The sequence below is a fragment of the Mustelus asterias genome, chromosome 5 (genome assembly GCF_964213995.1).
Source record: "Mustelus asterias chromosome 5, sMusAst1.hap1.1, whole genome shotgun sequence".
NCBI classification, from domain to species: domain Eukaryota; kingdom Metazoa; phylum Chordata; class Chondrichthyes; order Carcharhiniformes; family Triakidae; genus Mustelus; species Mustelus asterias.
The window spans coordinates 47,650,664-47,678,385 of NC_135805.1; the positions used below are offsets into that span (position 1 = coordinate 47,650,664).

Sequence of the window (27,722 nt, forward strand, 5' to 3'; positions counted from 1 at the left end):
AAATAAACTTTAAAAAAAATAGCAGTCCATAGAGACACCTTCTATTGACAATGACAGCTTATTGCCTCGGAAACTTAATTAGCTTCTAAATCTTAGGTAACGTTAAATTATGTAATCATTACCTCTCTATTGCTTGTGTGCATATATATTTATAACAGTAATGTGGGGCATTGCCTGTAAAAAAAAAAATATATAGTTTTTCTCTTTTCTTCAATCAGACAGTCAATGAACTGGATTGGAAATCCAGGACTTCGTCGTTACCAAAATCAGAACCATCATCCCCCTGGATCATTCAATGTTCCAACTACACCACAGACTGACAACAGATGTCCCGGTCAACTACTTCCGTGTCTGCCCAGACCTGCAAACACTGAACACTGCCAGCTGGCTGCTCATCTAAACGAAGAAGGAAATTGTCTGCAAGGTGGACCACTTGGAGGCGCAAGCAAACCTTTGGAACCAAAAAGACAGTGTAACGCACAGAAATCCCTTCCCAACTCCCAGCCAGCCCCGTGCAGAGAATCTCCCAGTAAGTCTTCCCCGCAGGCAGACAAAGGACCACCCCAACGGCAAACTACAGCGTTGGATAAAACGAGACCTTTGCCTTGTGAGGAGAGAAGAAGAATTGAGAAAGTGAACGGTGAGCATTTGGGTAGAAATGGAAACGCAGAAAAGTTGGGCGGTTCTGTCACTGAGCCACCGCACCCCCGAAATAAGAACAAGGAACCCAGCTTCCCAGAAAAGACAGATAAAGTTGAGCAGCAGCATCCTCGGAGCACGAGACCACATTCTGAAATGAGAGGCTCAGGTCGGCTCATCCCAGAACATAATGACAAGGTCAGGCATCGTCTTACTCAGGACTCGCTTATCACTTGTTCAAAAGACAGTCCAGAGGTAAGGGACAAGGGGAGGCATGCTGAAAAGGAGGAGAGACACAAGGAGAAAGACACCAAAAGAAGTGACCCCAGAGGGAGGGAGCTGAAAGTGGACCGGAAGAAAGATCAGAGAAGCAATCGGGAAGTTGTCAAGGATAAACCAAGAGATGACAAGTTGAGAAGTCAGGAAACTGAAAAGGAAAGGGAACCAGAGAGAAGACGACCTGAAAAAACAAGAGAGCATTCCAAACTGACGAGCCCTGGAAGTCCTCGCAAGAGCTCCAAACGCAACACGTGCGTCGCAGTGGAGCACTCTGCTGGAGAAAGAAGAGAGCGGAAAATTGAGAGCAAGAAATCTGGAAAGGAGAGAAGTGCTGAGGATAGCAAAGACCAGAAAAGTAAACATTCGAAAGTGCGTGATAATGAGACCTCTAAGGACAGTGCTAAACAAACCAGTAAAAGTTACGACAGAAGCTTAAATAAAAGTGAAAGTAGAAAAGAGGAAAAGGGTAAATCTGAGCACAAAGCTCGAAGGGACCACAGCATTAGTAAGCATTCTTCAACGCATCATGGGGACTCTGCTAAAAGAGAGAGGACACATCAAGGTGAAAAAGAAAAAACTAGGTTATCTGAAAGCAATGACAAGATGACAGAAAGGAATTGTGTGGATCAAGCGCAGAAAAGAGCAGAAGAATCTGTGCATGGTAATTCCACAGCTAACTTTCAAATTTCGACGGATGAACAAAATTCAGCAAGAGACGCTGATCCCAAGTTGCAGTTCATGGAAACATTACAGCTTACTGTTTCCCCTGTGAAAAAGCCATCCACTGTCCTTTGTGAAATAGGCGATGAAATGCAGTCAAGCCAGCTACTCGGTGAGGATGAGGTGGTGAGAATTGCTGAGCAAACAGCCTTTGCATCTGAGGAGGCTGACTTAAACTTGGGAATTTCTAGCCAGTCCGAGGAAACACCAGCAATGGACACAAACTGCATATCCACTGAGTCACCAGTGGGGGGATCTGAGATTCATGTTCCTCAGGCCATTCGGGAACCTGCAGAAACTGAAATGGTGCCACCTGCCCAGCCGCAACGGGTTGAAGAGGAAGAAAGCTTTCAAGTTATATTAGTGGACGATGCTCCTCCCCAGCCTATGGAATGTGACTGCCCGGTGGATGACTCAGAAAAGTTAGCTCCAATAGTTGTGGAGACCATGGGCACTGTGGAAGTGGTCAGTGAAACTACTTATGAAATGGCTGAAAGTTCCATGCCACTCATGGAAATTGATAGCATTGATGCTGAAGAACATGCAGAATTGGTAGGAAGTTGTGCAGAAGTCGACAGTCAGCCTGCTGGTGAAGTGGATGGAAAATCTCCAGAGCCTGTGGAAGCTGACCGCATCACCACTGGCGTGCAGGGTGGGAGTTCAGATTGTCCAGTCGAACTTAGCAGTGCAGTCAAAGATGAGACGGTTCTCTCCCTGGATGCTGACGGGAAACGTGAAGATTCAGAGCGATCTGTGGGTGTCAGTGCAGCAGCTATTGAAGAATGGGATGGGAATTCGGAACCAGATTTCACTCCCTGTGAACCGCATCAGCCAAATAGAAGTGAGATAGATCCTTCAGCAACCATCAACAAAACACCTGTTAAAAATGTTTGTATACCGGATGACCAGGAAGAAAACTCCATTCAGAGCATTGACTTCACCTATATAGGATACATACCAGAACCAATCAGTCCACTAACCAGCCCGTTACGTCCTGCTAGACCCTCAACATTGGAGAGCTCGGGTACACAAGCAGAAAAGGTTGCTCACAAAGGTAAAGGTGTTTTCTATGTATGTGTAACTGTTGGAAGGATTTCCTCCTCCCACATGTAATTGAAGGTTGGCAATATAGATGTGAAAATATTTTTAATGAAACGCACACCAGTGCGCACAAGTTTTCAACAAAACCATTGGAGCTTGATGCAGTTAACAATCCTTTCTGAAAAGAAAGTGAAAATTGCTAAAATTCTATAATATATTTTGCAAATCGTCATCTGGTAGTACAGAACTTGAGTATTGATGAAAAGAGAGACCTTTCTTGTTGAACCTTTTGCAAGAATACAAACACAAGGGAGATAACAAGTTTATACTGCATGAGAAGAGAGTGATGATTGGTTGGCAAATGGACTGACCGTTAATGGCCAAACATTGTTTGAAATTTATTCTGTCATGCACTTCACTTTCTTGCCCTCCCCATCCCCAAATCTCTCAGCAGTACCATCCCAAGGTTATGCTCAGATATGACCACCGTTCCAGAGAATCTCTGTTCCTGATTTCCAGAAAGAAAACAGGGTTACAATTGTAGAAACGTTAGTTATTTAATCAGCAGCAAAATAAATATTGTGCCGTTGGGCGGCACGGTAGCACAGTGGTTAGCACTGCTGCTTCACAGCTCCAGGAACCTGGGTTCGATTCCCGGATTGGGTCACTGTCTGTGTGGAGTTTACACATTCTCCTCATGTCTGCGTGGGTTTCCTCCGGGTGCTCCGGTTTCCTCCCACAGTCCAAAGATGTGCGGGTTAGGTTGATTGGCCATGCTAAAAAAAATTACCCTTAGTGTTCTGAGATGCGTAGGTTAGAGGGATTAGCGGGTAAATATGTAGGGATATGGGGGTAGGGCCTGGGTGGGATTGTGGTTGGTGCAGACTCGATGGGCCGAATGGCCTTTTCTGTACTGTCGGGTTTCTATGTTGATTTTTATGATGCGTCAACAATAGAAAATAGTCTTTGGGTTTATTTGCAATCTATGAATCTGAAATCCCTAGTTTCAACAGCTGTTTAAAAGAATTTCCTCCCCTGATTTTCATGCAAAAGGATCCATGTCTTTAGAACTCTAATAATCGTCTTCTTCACTGATACCAGTTCATTTAAAAAAAAAAAATTTTGGATATTTAAACCATGACTCATCAATACTAAAATTTTGAGATTTTAGTTTAATTTCCAAACTGATTCCTGCCATCAAACACAAGCTAATTCAAAGTTAGCATAACGTGAATTGTCCATTATCATACACTCTTATGCTGACGTGGTCACAACTTTTAAAAACATGCCCTTTCGCATATTGCACCTCATGATTATATTCAAAGACACAAGGTATTCTTTAAAAGATTTATGAATTGTAAATTCTACCTCACTTTCATTTTTTACACGTTTGTCCATCATTCAGATTCTGCAGCAAAAGTCCAAGGTGGCTGTCCTCCAAGGAACTGCACTCTAGAGTTGAATAAAGAAAATCGGGAGCCGTTGTTCAAGGATGTGGGAAAAGCTTCGGGAACTTTGGTAGAATGTTCTTTTTCAGAAGAAATAGAGGAAGGAGAAATCGTGAGTGAAGAGGAATGTGTACCCGAAGTGCAGAAACCAGTGAGCAACATTGAGGTGGAGAAAGGGGGCAACCATAAAGAGAAGGGTAACTCGGGTAAGAGCACACTCAAAAAAGAAACGAGGCTGGTAAATCCTGATGTGTCTGCTCTAAGCTGTTCCTCCAAGACCTTAGTCAAAATAAAAAGTGGTAAAAAACGAAGGAAATCGGAAAGCCTGTCTTCAGATCAAAATGCTGATGGGTTGGGACTGTTGTCGTCCACAAATTCCGCTGAAAGAAATCAGATCAAGTCCTCAGTCTCGAATTTGATGGAAGCCTTAATGGCAACTCGTAAGAGTGTCAGGCAAAAATACATGAAGCTTCATAAGCAGTTTGAAATCCGCAGGTTTCAACGAATTGTTGAGGTTGCCTCTGCAGATTTCATCTCCGTTGTTCAAAGCTCTAGTTTTCCAAAGTCCAGGCAGCCGTTAAAGACCTCAATCTGTGCAGTAATCGAGAACATACTATCACAGGCCAAGTGCAATGGGATTGTGCAGAGTATCTTCCTACAGCAGGCCCCAAACATGAAAGAGAGATTGTGGATATTTGTGGAAAAGCAATTTGACTGTATGTTCGACAAGGTACGTGAGATGTTCATCTCTTGTGAGAGTATAAGTCTGGAACTGGCCCTGGAAGAGGAAAGGAAAAACCAGAGGATAGTCAAAAAACGGAAGAAAAATAAAGCAGTTAAGCAGCTCGAGAACAAAGTTGATGGTAAACTGCCAAAGACGAAGAGGTCCCCCTCTTCTTCAGAACCACCTTTGACAAATAATTTATCCAGCAAAAAGAACCCTGGCAAAAATAAACAAGCCAGCGATGAGCACAAAAGGAAAGGAACTAAAGAGTTGAACAAATACTCAAAGAAGGGTGTAGAGTTTTCAGCCATTGATATCCCCAAAGAAGATCCTCACGTGAAAGTCAAAAATGTGCTGTCTGTGACTCAGGTGAATTCAAATGCTTTAAATGACCCACCAACTAATTCTGTAAAAGACTGCCATGACAAGACTGAACTTGGCATTCTGACCGAACAACAGGCCTCTACTCTCACATTTAACCTGGTGAGCGACGCTCAGATGGGCGAGATATTCAAATGCTTGTTGCAGGGCTCCGATCTGCTGGAACAAGGTATTTCAACGTTGGAGTGTAATTCGTGGCCTATCCCAGAGAAGACGCGGCCTGACATTGGAACACAGCTCTTGGGCAATGATTCCACTTCAGAGAAAGCTCTGTCTGTGTCCCAGGTGGATACTGTGTCCTGGCCCCCTGTCGCACCAAATGCACGCACAGTTGGATTAAGGCCACCACTTGATCTTGACATCCTAGATGAAAGCTGTATGTTGGAAATTCCTGATAAGGTGGTACAAAGCAAAGGTTCTGTGATCAGTCCACCTGAAGATTCGAATAGCCAGAAGATAATTGAGAGTAGTTCTGTTCTGCAAATGCGTTCTTCTATTTCCTCTATTCTGATGGAGGATCTGGCAGTTTCCCTTACAGTCCCCTCACCCCTTAAATCAGACGGGCAGATCAGCTTCTTGACATCTCAGAATGGGGAACCATTGCATGATGGGGTGAATGAGGCAATTTTGTCTGCACATTACAGTGAAAGCGCTCTCCTTGATGAAGAGGACGCTTCGGAGCAGGATATTCACTTGGCGTTAGATTCGGACAATTCAAGTAGCCGGTCCAGCAATTCTTCAACCTGGAACAGGCAGATTTCGGCCTCTGCTTTTCAGTATCAGCTCCATCCCCCGATGCAGGCAGTCGTGATGGAAAAATCGAACGATCATTTCATCGTTAAGATAAGCTGCAGGCCACCTGCCGCTGAGGCGACCCAGCAAAGTTCACCACCTTCAGCAGTGAAAGAGAGGCAGGCAGCCGAGCTGGGACCCAACAAAGACCCCAGTACGGGGACAGCTGCTGAAGAGACTCTGGCAACCTGCAGCAACGCGGCTCAAGTGTTCAATCAGGAGGATAGTATAATGTCAGAACCATTGCCTAATCAAACCTTAATTGTAGAACATCCAGCAGATGTCAGCAAAAACATGGAAGAGTCGGGAGTCGACGTGGATGTGAAGCTACCTCATTCAGAGGAAGATCGACCATCGGTGGAAAATCATGTAGATGTAAAGTCCTCACTTGAGACTCCCAGTGACAATGCGGAGAGAGATGTGATGTTGGCTGCACCAACTTGTACAACGACTGTCCTGGAACAAGACAGTACTTCAGTTAACAAGAAAAGGAAGAACAACATGAAAGTGGATTCCACCGTGAAAAGAGCACGCAAGGAGAAAGAGCTTTTGAAAAGCAATAACAGGAAAGATAAAGAAACCAAAGTTAAAAGAAGCTCCTCGTCAGCAAAGAAAACGCTCAGCAGCAAAACTGTGGTTCATTCAAAGAAAGCAATGGTCAAATGTTCCCAGTCGACACCCAGGTCATCACCAACAAGTCTTCCTGCTAAAAATGTAATCAAGAAGAATGGTGAAGTTGTGGTTACCTGGACCAGGTAGGAACACTGTGTCAGTTTATAGACTTTAAATGTTTGCTCAGGAACGTGATGTAGGCTCATGGCATCTCTTGGATGTAATTACGAACATTTAATATTCTGATTGCCTTACAGTTGCATATAAAGTGGACATTTAATTTTTTTTAAAAAACGGAATCATAGAATTCCTACAGTACAGAAGGAGGCCATTTGGCCCATCAAGCCTGCACTGACAACAATCCGACCCTGTCCCCGTAACCCCACATATTTACCCCGCCAATCCCCCCCCACCCACCCCCCCGAAACTAGGGTCAATCTAGCATGGCCAATCAACCTAACATGGAGGAAACCCACGCAGACACGGGGAGAACGGGCAAACTCCACACGGACAGTAACCCAAGCCGGGAATCAAACCCAGGTCCCTGGCGCTGTGAGGCAGCAGTGCTAACCACCGTACCGCCCCAAGAAGAATAGACACAGTCCATGCTACACAACAGGCCAGTATTGAAATGAATGGCAAAAGTAATGTCACTCTTTACAAGCCTCTCATCTGAGAATTTTCTTGCCACATTGACCTTCATTCCTTCTAAACTCCATTACTGGACTTGTCATCTGGCCGGTTTGTAAATGGTTTTCTGTCCTCAAAGCAGTGTCCCACTGCCTTTCAAAATTACCGTGAAGCTCATGTCAGATAATCCCAGTGCGCAGTGTGTACTATCTACAAGATGCACTGCAGAAATTCACCAAAGATCCTTAGGCAGCGCCTTCCAAACCCACGACCACTTCCATTTTAGAAGGACAAGGGCAGCAGATACATGGAAATACCACCACCTGCAAGTTCCCCTCCAAATCACTCACCATCCTGATTTGGAAATATATCACTGTTCCTTCACAGTCGCTGGGTCAAAATCCTGGAATTCCCTCCCGAATGGCATTGTGGGTTAACCCACAGCATGTGGACTGCAGCGTTTCAAGAAGGCAGCTCACCATCACCTTCTCGAGGACAAGTAGGGATGGACAATAAATGCTGGCCAGCCAGCGATGTCCAAGTCCACAAATTAATTTTTTAAAATCCCAAATTGGAGTTTTAACAGCCTGTGGATTTTAGGGAGAGGATAGATTTTGACCCTGGGAAAACTGCATGTTAAACTGTGGGAAGGAGCATATGGGAAGGCATAGAATAAGGGGGGAAAGAAAAGTTCAAAAGCGACGTTGTGCTGTGAGAGCATGAGGGGCTCATTAAGAGGGAATGGTCATTTATCTGATGAGTTTTTCCTTGTGTATCAGAAGGATTTGAGGGAGATACAAGGCTCAGCCTCTCTAAATATGGGAGCAGTCTTTCAGGCTTTGGGCAGACTTGAGTTTTAGAGGAGATGGAGGAGAAAAATGTTATGCATAAAATGGGAAATGGCATGATATACTTCTAACCTGGCATCAATTGGTTAACTTGTGTGTGTTTTCCTTGTCTAAAATTGTCCACCTATTAGTGCAGGTATGTTTTCCTGTGTCAAGCCATTCATATAGAAAAGTGCGATGAGATAAAATACAACTCAAGTTCCTTTGTGGGTAGCCTACAATTTCTGGCAGTGCCTTTTTTAAAATCCATTCAGAGGTTGTGGGTGTCACGGGCAGCGCCTGCACTTATTTTCCTTGAGAACATGGTGGTGAGCCACCACTTTTAACCGCTGCAGTCTGTGTGGTTTAGGTATACAGTGGTAACAGTGCTGTTAAGCGGGAGCTCTAGGATTTTGACCCAGAGACAGTAAAATAGTGATCTAGTTCCAAGGCCGGATGATGACTTGGAGGAGAACTTGCAGGTAATGGCATTCTTATGCACCTGCTGGTCCAGTTGGGGTTTGGAAAGTGCTGTTAACGTTGTTGCAGTGCATCTTGTGTTTGGTACGCACTGTTGTCATTGTGCATCAGTAACAGAGGGGCTGAATATCCAATGTGGTGGATGGGGTGCTGATCAAGCAGGTTGCTTCGTCTTGGATATTGAGCTAATTTTGTTGTTTGAACTGCACTCCTCCAGGCCAGTGGACACTATTTCATCACACTCCTTGTAGATGGCAGGCAGATGGTGAGGGAGTCAGGGGGTGAGTTACTGGTTGCAGAATTCCCAACCTCTGACCTGCCCTTGTCGCCACAGTATTCACATGGCTGGACCAGTCCAGTCTGTGGTCGATGGTAACCCCCAGGATGTGGACAGTGGAGGATTCAGTGATGGTATTGACATTGAATATCAGGGAGAAATGGTTAGGTTCTCTCTTGCTGGCCTGGTAATTGTGTGGTGTGAATGTCACCATATTATAGTTGCTGTATGCTAGTTTTGAAGTATGCAAGCACATCACTTATTCTGGATCTTCACCAACTCTGATAGTCAGATGATCCTGCTCTCTTCTGAGTTCTTTAGCTCCATGACACTAGACTTGCTTGATTCCATTATTATCCAGCCAAACATAACTGGAAGATTTCCAGCAGTGCATTCTATTCTCAACCTCTACATATCAATGTCTCATTGACCACCTGTCAGTAATTCAATTTCAAACAGCTAAACATGACTTCTAAAAACTATGCAGAACAATTTGCTGGATATGCTGGTGTTCAGTGGTTAGTTTCTTAGTTAAAAGAAATAACATTCAAAAGTTTTTAAAAAGGTGCCTGGTCCTTATTTCAAATAAACCACTTTAATTTTAAGAGCTTTCTCAGACTCCCACAAGCAAATGCAATTAGTGCAAACTTTCAGTGGTGATTAACTCGGTCCGTGTGGCGCTGGATCCCAGCTTGATGGCTTTTAAACTAGTGCAAGCATTTGCTGGAACTTCCTACTCCTGGATGTTGCTTGACCTTGAAATTCTGTGATCTTTTCTGTCTTGTCCATTTCTATCTAAAGTATCCTTTTTAACAATACGATGTGGTAATTACTGCCAGTCAGTCGCTCACCACTGTAAATTAATTATTGCAATCCTTCAGATTTTGAGCAGGTCGATTAAAAATAAAAGTTGGAAATTTACTTTGCTTTTCTTTCTCTTAATCCATTCGCTGTTTCCCTTTCTTTCTGTACCTGATTTGCATTGAATTTACCTGTTCCAATTGACACTTCCTTCTCTGACCTTCATGATCTTTCCATCTGATTGCTTAAGGTGATCTGCAGTTAATTGCTCTGTTCGCTCAGGCCACAGATGCTCTGCTTCTCTTACTGCATCTCATCAGCCTCATTTTCAACAGCTTGCAGTCCAAAATATTACTGTGGAAGTTAGGTTTCAACAATTGTAAAAATTAAAGTTCCATAATTGTCAAGGAAAACTCTTGTCAAGTAATGGAAAATGCTTATCAGCATACGAGGCCTTCAGTGAAGCCAGCGCTTACATACTCCGGATAAGCGACTAAATCTGAAACCTTGTGTTAGTTCCATAAACACTGCTTCCAGCCTTGGCCATAGGATGGAAAATAAGACAATTCCATAACAAAATACCAAAGAGCAAGGAATGGGGACAAATTATGCTAATGAAGGATTAGCCGGAGACAGTTTTCTATTAGATAAAGAAAGGGCAAAAAGCAATGCTATGATTGGTGGATATGTATGCAAATGAAGGATCAGAAAGTTGTTCATTTCTCATTTGCTGTGATTAACTATAACTGTTAAATTGTTTGTACGCATTAACAGAACACCTTGCAATGCATTGTGTTGCACCATGTTCTCACTTGTGCATACGTTATTAAAGCTTGGAGATTGAGTACTCTGGGTTAGTGTGGTTTGTACCCCAAGCCGATGACATTACCTAATGGTAGATGGCATTCATTGGACTGATATAACAAATGTGTGGCCCATTAACTTTCCAGTTGTTCTTGGATGTCACCTGACCTGTTGAGTGTTTCCAACATTTTTACGTCGCTGTAAACAGATCATTTGGTTGTGACAGATTGCACCTATTTTATCTTTGCCTATTTAACATTGCTTTAGATCATCCTGTGTAATCCCTTTATGCTCTTTCAGGGAGGATGATCGAACCATACTCATGGGTTGCCAACAGAAGGGAGCAAATGAAGAAACCTTTGGTCACATAGCTGGAAAACTGCATAGGTCCCCACGACAGGTAAAGACCTGGTACCTGTAAAATGAGACAATTGTTTAACCTTTTGATGTGGGACTCTGGGAAAGATTAATACTGGTGATAGTTTGACATTCAATGTAGAATTTGAGAAACTTGCTCAAGATATATATCTTTGAAATTAAATAATTTATATGGTATCAAGTGAAATTCTTTTTAAAGTTGTTGCTATTGTGCATTCTCATGGACTTTCCTTAAGGTTATATTTGATATTTTGGTTGGGGGAGTGTTGTAAATCAAAACTCTGAAATGCACCCATTTTGGAAGAAGACATTGCAATAAATATTCTAAACTTGTTCTCCACAAAAGTCAATAACATAAGGAAACCAATCAACAAATCATGCCCATTAGATGGGTGTATGGGGAAATGCCAACTTCTCTTCAGTTCCGTCACGATCTGGTTTATTTTCCCTTCCGAGAAAACGCTCTCATCTACCACTCTACAGGTAACCGTTATCCTGAAGCCCATTCCACAGGATGAGCTGTCCTCTCGCATCCATTGCAGCTTTGCCCCTCCTGTGATTAGTTTATTCAAATATCTAAGCCAAGAAGTGTGATTTGTATTTTTTTAGAAAGTAAATTAACATGAGGTTCTGAAAGGAAAAGCTAGTTAGTTTGTGTAACTAATTGTTCATCCTTTAAACATAACATGCACAGCATAGAATGGCTCATGCAGCTCAACAGATCTTTAATTTTTATGCTCCATACAAGCCTTCTCCTGATCTACTTCATATAACCCTATATCATTGAATCCCTGCAGTGCAGAAGCAGGCCATTCAACCCATCAAGTCTGCACCAACCACAATCACACCCAACCCCTATTCCCGTAACCCCACATATTTACCCTGCTAATTCCCCTAACACTAGGGTCAATTTAGCATGGCCAATCAACCTTACTCAGTCATCTTTGGACTATGGGAGGAAACCGGAGCACCCAGAGGAAACCCATGCAGGCACAGGAAGAACGTGCAAACTCCACACAGACAGTGACCCGAGGCCGGAATTGAACCCAGGCCCCTGCCGCTGTGAGGCAGCAGTGCTAACCACTGTACCACCCCAAAGCCTAACCTTCTATTACTTTTGCACTTGGGTGCTTAGCTGGTTCCCTTAAATGCATCTGTGCTACCCTTAAGTTAATGAGCTCCATTTTCTAGCCACTCCCCAGGTAAGGAAGTTTCACCCGTTTTCCTTCTGGATTTTTTGAGTAATTACCCAGCCCCCACCCCCAATAAGTGGAAGCATCTTCTCTATGCCTCTCTATTACCTCTCATTCCTTCAATGTTACTAAATTATCGGTAAGTGGAAGCATCTTCTCTATGCCTCTCTATTACCTCTCATTCCTTCAATGTTACTAAATTATCGGACTGCTCATCTGACACCTAGTACTGGATGAGCAGAAATTTCTTCCAATTAAATAATGGGAAGACTAAGGCCATTGTCTTCAGTCTCAGTTCCACACTCTGTTTCCTAGCTACTGACTCCATTCCTCTGCTGTCCAATGGTCTTGTATTAAACCAGACTTGTGACAAACTTAGTGTTTCATTTGACCCAGAGGATTGCCTTCGACTGTATATCTGCACAATCAGTAAGACAGCCCTTTTCCAGCTCTGTAACATTGCCCAACTTCACTCCTGTATCAGCTCATCTGATGTTGCAGCTTCATTCATGCTTTTGTTACCTCTAAACTTGTCTATCCCAGCGCAGTCCTCACTGCTCTCCCACATTCTATCCTCTCTCTCTATCTATATATAGAGATCATCCAAAACTCTGTGCCTGTTTCTTAGCTTGAACCAAGTCCTGTTCACCTATCGCCCTTGTGTTCCCTGACCTGCAATGACTCCCAGACAAGCAACATCATGCTTTTTAGAATTCTCATCCTTGTTTTGACCCCCCCCCCCAAAAAAAAACCCCAAAAGGTCTTGTTCCTCCCTATCTCTGTAATACCCTGCAGCATCACAACTCTGTGAGATATCTGTGCTCCTCTATTTCTGGCCTCCTAATTTTAATCACTCCACCATTGTTGGCCATACCCTCTGTTGCTTTGGCCCTATGCCTGGAATATCCCCCCTAAACTTCTCCATCTCACTTTCTTCCTTTCAGACGTTCCTTAAAACAATTGATAGGTAGGAAAGTAAATTGTGAAATGGACATTAGGAGCCTGTTAAGAGACATAAGTTAACTGAGTAGGGAAAAATTTGGCAAATGACATATAATGTGGGAAAATGTAACTTGTCCACTTTGATAGGAAAATCAACATATTATTTGAATAGAGAGTGATTGCAGAACTTCCTTGGTGTCCTGTTACATGAATCCCAGAGAATTAGCATTCTACCCTCTGTCACAATAAGTGATTAGGAAGGCAAATGGGATATTGGCATTTATTGCAAGTAGAATGGAATATATAAGTCGGGAAATTTAACTACAGGGCATTGGTGAACTGTACAATTTTGGCCACCTTACTTGATAAAGGATGTAAATACATTAGCAGTTCAGAGAAGGTTCACTCATCTGATACCTAGGATGGGGGTTGGTAATCATATGATGAAAGGTTGGACAGCCTAGGCCTGTATCCATTGGTAGTTTAGAAGAATGAAGCGTGATCTTATTGAGACACAAAATCCAGAGGAACTTGACAAGGTGGATGCTGAAAGGATGTTTCCCCTCGCGGGAGAGACCAGCCCTTGGGGACACAGTTTAAAAATAAGGGGTCTTCCATTCAGGAATATTTTCTGAGGGTTTTGAGTCTTTGGAACTCTTCCCCGGTGAGCAGTAGCGGCAGTGTCATTGAATATTTTTAAGGCAGAGGTAGATTCTTGGCCAACAAGGGCATCTAAGGGCACAGGAGGTAGGCAGAATCTGAAGTTGAGGCCACAATCCGATCAGCCATGATCTTATTGAATGGTGGAGCAGTCTTGAGGGGCTGATCTAAGGGCTTGTCATCTGATCTAAGGGCTGGCATTTTCCTGAACCAGGATACAGGATGACAGGTGATTTTACCAGTGGTGACTCGCAATTTTACGAGAGAAGAAGTTGAGTGTAGATCTACCACAGGTCTTCTGGATTATGGAACGGTTTGATAGGGCAGACAATCACTTAAATGTAAGCTATTTTAAATATAAGTTATCTAGCAACTTTTAACAACATAAAGGTACTCCACAAGTATTATAAAACAATAATACTTAGAAAACAAAACAATATAGCATATGGCACCAAGCAAAGATGTAATTCAGATTTATTTTCTTTCCAGGTTTCAGAACGGTTCCATCGTTTGATGAAATTATTCAAAAAGTCAGAAAACATGAACTGAAAGTTTGTGCATCTGAGGTGCATATGTCTGTCCTGTAGAAAACATCCAAGCAATTTCAGAGAAGAAATATTCAGTACAGAAGTGGCTGACGAATAACCCACAATGTTTAAATCCGGTGTTTTCTTTTAAATCTAATTTTTTTTTTCAGTTCTTACATCTTTAAGACATCAGACAATATATCAGATGTATTAGGCAATACGTTGGAATGGAATGCACATACATGAAGAACTTTGCACTTATTTCAATCACCTTTGCCTTTCATCAGCCCCTAACCTTGGGAATTGTTGTGTCACCCCAGACCAGCAATTAATAGCTTTACAACAAACTTAATGAAACACACTTTAAATGCCGCGATTTGTTTCAATTTGACAGTGTCAATGAAAGTGATTTGTCTATTTAAAGTAAATTTAAATACAGGTACCTCTGTTGTTCTTACTGTTTCCCCTCTACATTTGTATACATTACTGACATTTGACTGCCTGTCTCGGTGCGTATACTGAGGTGTGCTGTCAGATTAGTATAGTCTGTAAAGTATAAAATATGTATTTGTACATAAATCTATTCATGCAATTTATATTTTTGTGAATATCTTTTGAGGCAGGTTTGAAACTTTTTTGAAGCTATCTGCATTCACACCTGTTTTTATAAAACTGTTAAATACAACCTTGTAAATTTGTTAATATTATAAATACAGGTTTTTGAAATTTACGGAAGTGTGTTAAGTATGTTTCAAACTGTGAAGATTTATTATTGTAATTTATTTTTGCTAGGTTTCAATGTGAGAAGTAAAAGTTACTTTTTATTTTTTGTTTCTTTTGTATCATGCCCAGAAAAGTGTGTAATGCTTGATGATGATGCAAATGCAGTATTAGCAGTTTAGATGCCTTCCTTGGCTTCAGTGCTTAAATTGCTTAATAGAGCTTTTTATATTTTCAACTTTTTGCTGGAACAGGAAGTAAAAAGATTGGCATTTCTGATACTTTCCACATCAAAAGTATCCTTGCAGATAGGTTTAACACCATTAGATTAAAGACTGGACTCTTAAGGTGCTGTTCAGTGCTACCGATGGTCAAGATTTGTTTTAGGTTCATAGCTACACAGAAGAAGAGAACTGAAATTGAGAATTGTGATTTTCAGGAGGAGCGGATAACTGGGAAATTTCAAATCCCTAGAATATAGCCGGTGCATCAGTGGTGCTTTAACAAGAAACAAATAGTCACAGGTTTCACTTGAGGGTAAAGTGATTGGAGGATCTTGGGATGATATATTCTTAATAAGAAGTTCACTTATGGAAAAAGCCTACCAAAGCATTGCAATTGGCAATTCAATATTACTTGAAGCAGTTAATGCCAAACAATGCGGTAGTGGCCAAAATGAACGAGTGGTAGCAACTGAATGCTGAAATCTCAAATGCTAATGAAACACGCTTGGTAAAACATATCATGACTACACAAGGTTTATGTGGGAGAAATTCATTTGTATAACACCACTTCTAGTAATCTATCTTTATTCCTTGGCTAGGCAATGCCGCAGATCGCACTTGCATGGCCCTTGCAATATTCTTCACTGATATCAATGAAGAAAGAAGTGACACTCTGTGAACTAATTTTGTCCCATGTGCATTTAGAGCTTTGAACCATATATCAATATCTTCCTCAGGGGATAATCTCTATTTAACTCTGTGTTGCTCTCTTTCCTAATTAGTTGTTTGCTGTTTTCTGATTTTACTTTGCCAGTAAGGTTACACAGGACCCTTAATTCCAAATTAAGTTTTCTCCCCACTTACATTGTTGCAAAACAACATTGAAATATGGTTGTCATGATGGTTCCACTCTGGTTTATAAAGAAAAGATTTAACAATGGTATTAGTTAAAATAGTGCAGGAATGGAGATTAGGACACTGCAATTGGCTGCAGTCCCTCTGGGCTAAAAGGGAGTACTCCATGCTTTCTATGCCGGATTATTATCCGGTAATCACTGCTAGAAAATGCATTTGTGTGGCATCGGGTGAGTACTAGGAGGAAGGGTTTTAGCCTAGCATCTGCTAAAGCCCTTCCCGAGTGCAAGAAATTGGAAGGGATTGGAATAGAAGATTTGTTGCTGTTAATAATTTAGTTTTGTTTTTGAAGTACTCATTATCATTAAAGATTTGCTCAGACTTTTGATTGAAGAAATTTGCACCAAATGTGAGTACCATATTAAAAATAATTGGTCAGTAGTAAGGATTACAATATATAGGGAGAAACCAGATATGATTTTCTGCCTGTTTCCAGTCAGCTGGAAAGCCTAATAAGAATAAGTCAGAGGATGTGCAGAGGGGTGGGAACTTCTAGCTGTGTCAAACTCAACTAAGATAGGTGGAATGAGGGCTGTAATTTTTATAAACCTTGATGGAACCTACGTCTGTTTTCTATCGGCTGCAAAAAATGCTAGCCCAGTCAATTATTGGCTGGATTTTCTTTCCTGCTTTTTGCCAATGTTTGTTCTCTAGGTCAAAAGTTGTAAACAATTTGTCCTTCAATGCTTTTTACTTCAGATATTAAATGTTCATTTTAAGACCTATGCTGCTATAAATTTGTCTAAATCCAAATAATGCGCTCAAGTTTTGTCTGTTTAGTGTCTTGATCATTTATCTTCTTGCCCATGATCTGTATGTGGCCTATGCTAATGCTGCAATTCCTGTCCATTTGTAGTGCTATTGACTGCTTAGACTAGTTGCACCATATGAAGTAATGTTCACGGGTATAAGGCATGATTCTACTCCTGCACAGTTTAAATTAATAAGATCTTGATGATTTTCACTTTTGTAACTTATTTTTTTAATAAAACCTTTGAAGTATATTTGCTTTAGTATTGGTAATATCCTGCTACATACTGTCAAGATTACATTTTAGTTATAGTCAGAGAGTTGCACTGCGTAAATCAAGGATGTTTCATCATTAAAAAGGTCAATTGATGAAAGGCAAGGCAGTGTTGGAATCACCACTAATTCCTTTCTCCCTGGCAACTGTCTTGAGCTGAAACTATTTGAGTGTCAGTCTTGTCTCTGATAGCAATCTTGCCTCAGAGTTAGAAGAATATTGTTTCAAGCTCCTCTCCTGCAACTTAAGCGCAGAGTACAGCATTACATCACCATAGTGTGTCATAGGTACAGTCCTATTAAATAAGACATTAAACCAAGGCCCCACTGACCCTTTTGGGTGGACATTGGTCCAAAAGCACTGATCAAAAAAAAGCATGGAATTTTTAGTGTCAACCAACTGGTTATCTGGTCATTTATCCCTCTGCCATTTTTTTGGGACCTTAATGCGTACAAGTTGGCAGCCACACTTTCCTACATCACAGGAGTGACTAAACAGCAGATGTGCTCAATTGATTGTAACGTGCTTTGGTGCGTCCTGAGATTATGAAAGGCACTAAGTTATTTCACTTGATTCCAAGTTGAGCTTATCAACTCTTCTCCAGGTCTGTAACATTGCACATATGCTACCCCCAGCATCATATTTTAGTTAACCCCAAACTCGACTAGTCCAATGTTTTTCTGGCCAGATTCTCATCTTCCATAAAATTGAGCTCATTGGCACTTTCCTGTATCTTAACCCCAGTTCCATTCATTTGCCAGCTCTGGTGCTGGCTAATGTACATTCAATCCTGGACCACTGACACCTTGATTTTTAAAATTCTCGTCCTATATTCAAATCCCTCCAAGGCATTGCCCCTCTTCTCATCTCTAACCACTTCTGTGCTCTTGCCATGTTTCTCCAATTCAGACCTTGTGTGCATTCTACACTCCCTTCTCCCCATTGGCTGTTGTGCTTCTTAGTTGTCTAATTTCTAAGCCCTTGAATTCCCTTCCTAACCCTTTGTCTATCCGTTAAAACCTACCTCTTCGACCCATCCTTCTTAAAATCTCCTTTGGGATTATACTGCGTGACAAACCTTGGAATGTTCTCCTATGTTAAAGGTACTGTATAAATGCGATTTGTCAGTGTTTTGTCTTAACTTAAAAATGCACACAGTTTAAAGACTAACAGTAACATCACATTGTGTAGAGCAGCCATTATACAGGAGGGCTGAAAAAGCATATAATAAAACAGTGGGACGTAGTGTTTGTATAGGGCTGACCAGGTCTATCATGCTGGTGAAACCTGAAACAGTAGAGGCAAGGGGTGCAGATTAGAATTGGAAACTTTCAGTTAAGACAGAATGGAGAAAAATATAGCAATTTGAAGTAATGGTTTTTATTCTCCCAGAAAGAATTCGAAACATTTGTGGAAATAGATCAAAGATCAGCTTTGATCTCACAATGGCTGAACAAGCTCGAGAGGCTAAAAAGGTCTCCTGTCCTTATGAAATGGAGGAGGCAAGAAAAATCCCTAAAAATGCAATCAATTCAAGAATATCTGCAAATCAGGATGTTGCGGGGGAAGAAACATTAACCAACTTTTTTTTTGCTTCCTCTGGAAAAGACATGAGAAAACCTGCAGTTGTGTTCAGTGTAGTAAATGAGCCATTGATTTATTGGGGGAAAATTGCTGGTCTTTTTGCTTGGAGTGGTATCATTGTGAAAATTGCTTCTGATTTTAACAACATTTGATTGATTCTAACTGCCCTCCAAAATGACCAGCGAGCCACTTCATTCAAGGGCATTTAAGGATGGGCAACCAAAGCTGGCCTTCGCCAACGCCACCCATTTCCCATGAAAGAAAAATGTGATTTTTTTGGTGTTTTTTTTCTGCCTTTCACTTAACCATGACTGATCAACATCTTAACTTCACTTAATTGTCTTTGCTCCACATCCCTCAATACCCTTCCCCAACAAAAATATCTAAGGTGAAGTTGCATGGGATCAAAGGTGAGCTGGTAAGTGGGTACAGAACTGGCTCGGTCACAGAATAAGTCTCACAACATCAGGTTAAAGTCCAACAAGTTTATTTGGTAGCACAAACCACTAGCTTTCGGAGCGCTGCCCCTTCATCAGGTAAGTGGGAGTTCTGTTCACAAACGGCATATAAAGACACAAACTCAATTTACAAAATAATGGTTGGAATGTGAGTCTTTACAGGTAATCAAGTCTTAAAAGTACAGACAATGTGAGTGGAGAGAGGGTTAAGCACAGGTTAAAGAGATGTGTATTGTCTCCAGCCAGGACAATTAGTGAGATTTTGCAAGCCCAGGCAAATCGTGGGGATTACAGGTAGTGTGACATGAACCCAAGATCCCAGTTAAGGCCGTCCTCGTGTGCGGAATCTTGGGCGGAGAGATGGCAGATGGAGTTTAATCCGGACAAATGTGAGGTAATGCATTTTGGAAGGTCTAATAAAGATAGGAAATATATAGTAAATGGCAGAACCCTTCAGAGTATTGATAGATAGAGAGATCTGGGTGTACAGGTACACAGGTCACTGAAAGTGGCAACGCAGGTGGAGAAGGTAGTCAAGAAGGCATGCTTGCCTTCATCGGCCGGGGCATTGAGTTTGAAAATTGGCAAGTCATGTTGCAGCTTTATAGAACCTTAGTTAGGCCACACTTGGAATATAGTGTTCAATTCTGGTCACCACACTACCAGAAGGATGTGGAAGCTTTGGAGAGAGTACAGAAAAGATTTACCAGGATGTTGCCTGGCATGGAGGCATTAGCTATGAGAGGTTGGAGAAACTTGGTTTGTTCTCACTGGAACGACAGAGATTGAGGAGGCGACCTGATAGGAGTCTACAAGATTGAGGGGCATGGACAGAGTGGATAGTCAGAAGCTTTTTCCCAGGGTGGAAGAGTCAATTACTAGGGGGCATAGGTTTAAGGTGCGAGGGGCAAGGTTTAAAGGAGATGTACGAGGCAAGTTTTTTTACACAGAGGGTGGTGGGTACCTGGAACTCGCTGCCGGGGGAGGTAGTGGAAGCAGATACGATAGTGAGTTGTAAGGGGTGTCTGGACAAATACATGGACACGATGGGAATAGAGGGATATAGTCCCTGGAAGGGTAGGGGGTTTTAGTTAAGTCGGACAGCAAGGTCGGTGCAGGCTTAGAGGGCCGAAGAGCCTGTTCCTGTGCTGTAATTTTCTTTGTTCTAAATAAAGCTTCCAAGTGCAGCTCGGATAAAACTTAGTTGTTGCTTTGGATCTTAAAATGTACTCTGAAAACTGAAATGGTGGACTCATTTCAGGGCCACCTCAATAAGTTACCTGCTTTGTCCTCAGTATCCAAGCAGACAAATAACATATAGTTGTTTCTGAATTATTCCGACAAAGCTGGGAAAATAATCCTACTTTCATTATCTTTAAAGTAAATACACGCAACAATGAAAAAATACGGGAAAAAAAAGAATGAGGAGAAAAATAGTGAATTCCAAACTGACGACTTTATTAGTTTACTCGGGTCAGAAAAATCATGATTAAGACCAGCTAATTCAATAGAATGGACAACAAATGATTTTGTATTCACATTGCTAAAAAAATTAATACTTTTCATAACAGAAAACATTCTTTAGTCGTTACATTTGGTGACAATTATATAAAATCGCTTTAAATCATTATCGAGTTAATATAAATAAAAATTTAAACACACCGAGGCACTCAAAAAAAGGGTTTAAAAATACTAAGATGTCTAATAGCTGTCAGCAAGAGAACTGTACTCCATACAAATTCTTAAGTTTCCAAATTCAATTTGGTACTAGTAGTGCTCGCTCTTCATCTGTGCTAGTCCCAGAATATGACCTTCATGAAAAGGAGAAAAGATAAATTATAATTTCACTGAAGACAAATATATTTTTGTATTATGAGGGTAAGAGATGTTGGGGGGCATTTCTCCTAGCTCAAATGGAGGCTGTTTAGCGGGCACCACAGTCTCTGCGAGTTTCCAGCACCATCATCTCTGCACCAGATATCAATGTGGAACTGTATAATATATTTGAATTTGCATCTAATTAGTGGGCCCAGGACCCACGAGAGTCTCCCCCCTCCCCCACCAGAAATGTTTCATGCTGTCATGCTGATGGACGGGGCCTAAATATGCTAGGAAAGCCAGCTGCACTAAGACCTTCCACCCTGGGCTTGTACTCAATGGAATTTGGAAGAATGAGAGAGAATCTCATAGAAACATATAAAATGCTGATGGGACTGGACAGACTAAATGTGGGAAGAATGTTCCCGATGTTGGGGAAGTCCATAACTAGGGGTCACAGTCTAAGAATAAGGGGTAAGCTATTCAGGACTGAGATGAGGAAGCACTTGTTCACTCAGAAAGTTGTGAATCTGTGGAATTCTCTACTGCAGCTGTTAGGGCCAGTTCATTAGATATGTTCAAGAGGAGCTGGACCTGGCTGCTAAAGGGATCAAAGGGTATGGAGAGAATGCAGGAATGGGACACTAAAAATGTCTGATCAGCTATGATCATATTGAATGATGGTGCTAGCTCGAAGGGCTGAATGGCCTACTCCTGTACCTATTTTCGATGTTTCTCCTCCCACCACAACAAATAAATGAATCCCTCCCCCACGAAGCTCCTGTTAGTGTCTGCCTCAGGCACTGCCCCTTGGCACAGGTTGGCACTGCCAGTCAGTGCAAACCTGTGCCGGGGCATTGCCAGGGCACTGTTTGGCCATGTCCCTCCCCTGAGGGCTACACTCATCACCCCCAGGGGATCCCAAGGCAGGTTCATGTCTGGGTGAACCTGTTGTAAACCGTGCCAACATCATGTCACATCAGCAAGGTACAAAAATATGGCAAGGGCTCAATATATGGCAGGGTGAAAGTGTTTAATTAAATGCAAATACATTAAAATATATTGAACTCAGATTCACACCCATTTTGGGCATGAACCCATTTACGTCGCCAGCGAGGGGCAATGAAAATCAGAAATAGTGATCTCGCCAGCAAAATTCGCGATTTCCAGTTTCGCCAGATCTTGAGCTCCGCCACCATTCCTGTGGACGGCAAGAATGGGCTCAAGATTTCGCCATTTTAAATTTTAATATGAAAATACAAAGTACAAACCTCCTTTTGCGCACCATTTCCACTATCAAGTACAAACCCATCAACGAACCCTGAAGATAGAAGAAAGGACCATTATATAAGCAGGATCTTGGTTCTTCAATTTTATTTTAAAATGATGGCTAAATAGTCTCTGCAAGATTCATGTTGTGTCCACTTACAAAAATAAATAGAACGCCTCCTTGTATAGCTGCAGCCCACTCAAAATTCAATTTGTCATATAGATATCCACCCAATGTTGGTCCTATAAATGATCTGATTTATAAAAAAAAACAGGTAATATTAGTTACCAACTAAGTAGGTTATTTTGTACCAAAGCAAAATTTATAATCTTCTGCTTATAGATGTACATCCAATCCCAGTCCTGATGCGTATAGCTCCAGTTTGTATTGCCTCCAGCAGTACCTGGTTCTGGTGGTAGGGCAGTAGTATGTCAGCTCCTGTTACACAAGGGGCTATTACTGTCTTATGATACAATGCGTGTGATGTGTACTGGCAGCATACAAACCTAGAAGAGTGGCTTTTTGAATTAGTCAACAGCAGAGGATGAAATTTGTGTGACAAGGCTATGCTAACCTGAGCATTCTTGCTTTTTCACATTTCGATCAAGGTGAGTGACTAGATACAAAAGTACCAGATAGCTGTCCATTAACATTGGCATTCCATGATTTGAAGGAAGCTGGGACATCCAATTACATATAGCCAGATAACTTGAGGCAATGTTATTCAAAGCACCCAAGTTGCACCAGCAAATTGGGTACAAAAAAAAAGACCTGCAACAAGTAAAACTTCCACATTTACTAAAACATCACAGCAAAGCAAAATAGGGCCATTATATACTGTATTATGAAACAATACTAGAAACAAATGCTAGAACTTTTCTACAAGACATAGCAGCACTCAGAAAAGGTGTAACCAACACATTTAAAAATCAGGTACGAATGTATAGAATGACTGGAAATTGTTTGATAAATGTGACAAACACATGACCAGAAAATGGGAAATGTGGTCATTATAAAACTGCCTAGTGCGTAGATATAGAGGGAAGGTAGAGGAAGAGGTACAAGTGTGGAAAAGCAGCAGATGTGCTGCTTAGCGTTTTGCCATTGACCACCACTGTGTGTTTTTCATCCATTTGTCTATGTTTATTTTCTGTTGTTTGACAACCGTGTCACTATTGAGGCAGAGGTGCATATTTTTCAGATTTTTCTTGTTCTTTCATAGAATCCCTACAGTGCAGAAGGAGGCCATTCGGCCCATCGTGTCTTCACCGATCACAATCCCACCCAGGCCCTCTTCCCATAATCCTATGCATTTACCCTCGCTAGTCCCCCTGATGCTAAGGGGCAATTCAGCATGGCCAATCCACCTAACCTGCACATCTTTGGACTTTTGTTTGTTCCACTGTTTTGTTGGGTGCATTCAAACATGACAGTGTCATAGAGACTGATTTGATGCACCTGAGTTTTCTGTTTGTTGTTTTGCATCTTGTCTCTGTTTGTTATTTTATATTTCCAAGGTTTTGTCTTCTTAATCTCCTCAATCTCTCTGGGTTCCTGTCCTAACTTTTTCTTCTCTCAACTTTCTTGATGAGCAAAACTGTCATTAATCGACCGAGTTCCTTTACAAATTTTCTGCACACTAACGCTGCACGAAAGTAGTGGATATTATTGCACGGAGGTGCTCACGTATATTTACCATGAATTCTAAAACAACATGGGTACATCTGTTTTTTTTTATTGCGATGGGTTGGAATAACTTCAGAATTGCCTGTGGCTGCATGTAGTAAACTGTCTGAAAGTTTTGGACCTGCAGAGTTTCACTGGCTGTCTTGTCTGGAGACAATACACATCTTTTTAGCCTGTCTTGATGCTCTCTCCACTCACATTGTTTCGTCTCTTAAAGACTTGATTAGTTGTAAGTATTTGCATTCCAACCATTATTCATGTAAATTGAGTCTGTGCCTTTATAAGCTCTGTTTGTGAACAGAATTCCCACCCACCTGAAGAAGGGGCTAAGAGCTCCGAAAGCTTCTGTGGCTTTTGCTACCAAATAAACCTGTTGGACTTTAACCTGGTGTTGTTAAACTTCTTACTGTGTTTACCCCAGTCCAACGCCGGCATCTCCACATCATGAAAGTTTTGGGCCATAACATAAAGTACATACATTTATTTATTCAACATCTTGTATACAACAGGAACTTCCTGTAACACGTGACAATGTTAGAAATGCAGGTCCCTTTAAGAATAAACCAAGTCTTGTTTCAGAGAGCAGTTAATGTTCATTGAAGCTTTACTTAAGAGGTGGTTTTTCCCCAATGGGGGGGGCTTCTAGACAGGGAAAGGATCCAGAAAGGACAGTAGAAACCAGAGTTTGTGCTGAACTATTGTATCATCGTAAAACTATTGTGAATCATCAGAATGTCTTTTGCTGCCTAATTTAGATATTCATCGACTTCAGGAAGCATAGTGGAGGACATGCCCCTGTCTACATCAATGGGGAAGAGTAGAAATGGTCAGGAGCTTCAAGTTTCTAGGTGTCCAGATCACCAACAACCTGTCCTGGTCTCTCCATGCGGACACTATAGTTAAGAAAACCCTCCAATGCCTCTACTTTCTCAGAAGACGAAGAAATTTGGCATGTCAGCTACGACTCTCACCAACATTTACAGATGCACCATAGAAAGCATTCTTTCTGGTTATATCACAGCTTGGTACGGCTCCTGCTCTGCCCAAGGCCGCAAGAAAATACAAAGCGTCGTGAACAAAGCCCAGTCCATCACTCAAACCAACCTCCCACCCATTGACTCCATTTACACTTCCCACTGCCTTAGAGAAGCAGTCAGCATTATTAAGGACCCCACGCACCCCGGACATATGCTCTTCCACCTTCTTCCGTTGGGGAAAAGATACAAAAGTCTGAGCACACGTACCAACCGACTCAAGATCAGCTCCTTTCCTGCTGCCATCAGACCTTTGAATGGACCTACCTCACATTAAGTTGATCTTTCTCTACACCCCAGCTATTACTGTAACACTAGATTCTGCACTCTCTCCTTTCCTTCTCTATGAATGGTATGCTTTGTCTGTAGAGCGCACAAGAAAAAAAATATTTCACATGTATGCTAATACATGTGACAATAATAAATCAAATCAAATCAAGAAGTGAGTTCTATTCTTTCTCCAAACCTCCAGCAAGTATTTTCCTCATGACCTGCCTGACCATAATTTCTGCCTACTGTGCCTACAAAAGCTGTAACCTTGCTTTGGACAGTTCTGAAAAGCAGAATACATTTTGAGCTGAAGAGTTCAAAACAGAAATTATTAAGGTACAAAATCATTGGAACCCCCACAGTAGACATTACAAAACTATTAAAATACTAACCCAAGAAATTAAATGTACATTTGATACATACCCAAGGCACCAACTTGCTCCAAACATTCCAGACACTAGACCTAAAGTACCAATGCCCTCTTCAAATCCGTTCTCACTAAACAAAAAGGTGAAAGTCAATGTCAATCATTACAGTCAAAGCTCACACTAGCTCATTAAATCTTGCTATAAACAGTCGCACCTCCAGTTGAAAGTTACTTGGGAGACGAGTAAAAGGATAGAGATGAAAAACTCTGCTCTCTAATTAAGCCTCTTAATATCCACACTGATTTAAATTTGCGTTCATGCAGAGCTTTGGAACATCCTTATGATATCTCAGTGATCCAGAGAAAAAAAATTGACTTTCATTAAACGCTTGGAAATCAATTCATTTATGCAGGTAAATGTGGCAGCCAATTTGCATACATAAAGCACCCCAAGAAGAGAAAGTGACCAGTTAATCTACTTTGGTGACCTGGACTGAATCTTCACTCCCACATCAGAAGTGCAGAGTTGGGAAAACTCCCGACTTCCCAAACCTGACTTTAGGATACTGCCCGGACATTCCAAATTCCGCTATGGGGATGGGGTGAGGCCCGCCACCCCCGGAAGTGATGGAGAAAAAGTTGAGGGCTCATTGTGGGTTGAGCAACAAGTTTGGTTTAAAAGGCTGGCCTCTAAAGAGTTCCTACAGTAAGGCAGGAAGTGGATGGAGCTTCAGTTTTCATTTAGAGGTGTCATTGAGCAGTCAAGTGAAGGCAAACGGTTAGATAAAGGCAAAATACTGCGAATGCTGGAAGGGGCAGAGACTACAAATCTGAGTAAATCAGCAGCTAAAACTAGATGCTACAAAAATAATATAGAAGGCAGTGAAGGCCAAACACCGAATATATTTAAGAAGGAAATAGAGAAAATGTCTAGGCTCTAAATGTGTCAAAGAGTCTGCCGAGAGCAAAGAAGTATTGAGATAGAAGATCACCCATGATCATATGGAATGGCAGAGCAGGCTTGAAGGGCCGAATGGCCTACTCCTCCTATCTATATTTCTATTCTCTCTGTATCCACTCTAACAAAACCTTGCATAATTTTAAAGACCTTTATCTTGCCCCTTCTTTTTCAAGAAATCCTTTCCATTGCCTCAACATTAAACTTACAGCATGGAACTCCGAATTGCACACACTATTGCAACTCTACCTTAATAAAGAATTATATGGAAAAACTGTGTTTTTCTGTGCAGCAACTTGGACGGAAGGTTGATTTTCCTCAATACGACTATTAAGAAAAATACAGTACTGCAAGAAGAAATTTGTTCATAATAAGTTACACTCCTTACCATTTGTGTTTTTGAAACCATTGCCCCATTTTGACCTGACAGGTTGAATGAAGGGGAGCCATTGACTCAGTAGCTGTGGTGATATAGTCTGTAAAGATGCTGAGACAGAACAGCAAAGGCTTTCTCAGACATAAGAGAAGATGCATTAGCCAAAGTTAAGCTTACATACAAGGTAAGCTGCTTTTCATGTTCTCCTGGTCAGTCTTCCACACTTTGTAAACGCAAGTTCCTCCAAAACTCTGCTGCCCATATCCTAACTTGCACCAAGTCCAATTATTACATCACCTTTGTGCTCACAGATGCCAAGCTGGCAACGCCTCCATTTTAAAATTCTCACGCTCATTTTCCATGGCCTCATCACTCCCTACCTCGGTAACCTCCTCCAGCCCTAACACTGTCTGAGAATCATGTACTCCTCCAATTCTGGCCTTTTGCGCATCCATGATTTTCTTCCACCATTGGTGGCAGTGCCTTCAGTTGGCAATTAGGCCTGACCTGACAGCGAAGAGAGGGAAATTCTGCAGAAAAATAATGTCATGCACTTTGTTTTGGCAACAGTCAAATGACACCCAAATGACACCTCACATCTATGCAAAGTTGAAACCACTTGACGGCCAATAAGGCCGTTTTCTTTTTCTTCAATTAAAAATTACACTCGGAGTTCTGAATTTGCAAAGTGATGCCATTCAAATAGGCAGAACATTAGGCTGAAGAAACGTGTGCTATGTAGAAAGATAGAAAAGAAAAGGGCTATTATAAGATTGGCAGACTCTGCTAGGGTTTTTGTTTAATCAACTTAGATGTAGCATTCACTTTAAATCAATGGAGAGCAAGTTTGTTAGTAATTATAA

The 27,722-nt window shown here is 41.6% G+C and overlaps 2 protein-coding genes across 4 annotated transcripts in view; one reads left to right on the forward strand and one right to left on the reverse strand.

Moving 5' to 3' along the window:
- casp8ap2 (caspase 8 associated protein 2) overlaps positions 1 to 17,017 on the forward strand; it is a 39,144-nt gene extending 22,127 nt beyond the window's left edge. For all 3 annotated transcript variants that reach the window (XM_078212498.1, XM_078212496.1, XM_078212497.1), the window contains exons 7-10: positions 219 to 2,692; positions 4,085 to 6,779; positions 10,756 to 10,855; positions 14,118 to 17,017. In XM_078212498.1, coding sequence (XP_078068624.1) covers positions 219 to 2,692; positions 4,085 to 6,779; positions 10,756 to 10,855; positions 14,118 to 14,177 — 5,329 coding nt within the window. In that variant the 3' untranslated portion in view covers positions 14,178 to 17,017. The remainder of the gene's footprint in view (positions 1 to 218; positions 2,693 to 4,084; positions 6,780 to 10,755; positions 10,856 to 14,117) is intronic.
- A 2,077-nt stretch (positions 17,018 to 19,094) lies between these two features.
- Positions 19,095 to 27,722, reverse strand: part of slc18b1 (solute carrier family 18 member B1) — a 54,757-nt gene continuing 46,129 nt past the window's right edge. The window contains exons 11-14 of the mRNA XM_078212499.1: positions 25,582 to 25,656; positions 22,328 to 22,421; positions 22,170 to 22,219; positions 19,095 to 20,891 (exon numbers count right to left, since the gene is read on the reverse strand). Of these exons, the coding sequence (XP_078068625.1) occupies positions 20,837 to 20,891; positions 22,170 to 22,219; positions 22,328 to 22,421; positions 25,582 to 25,656 (274 nt within the window). The 3' untranslated portion in view covers positions 19,095 to 20,836. The remainder of the gene's footprint in view (positions 20,892 to 22,169; positions 22,220 to 22,327; positions 22,422 to 25,581; positions 25,657 to 27,722) is intronic.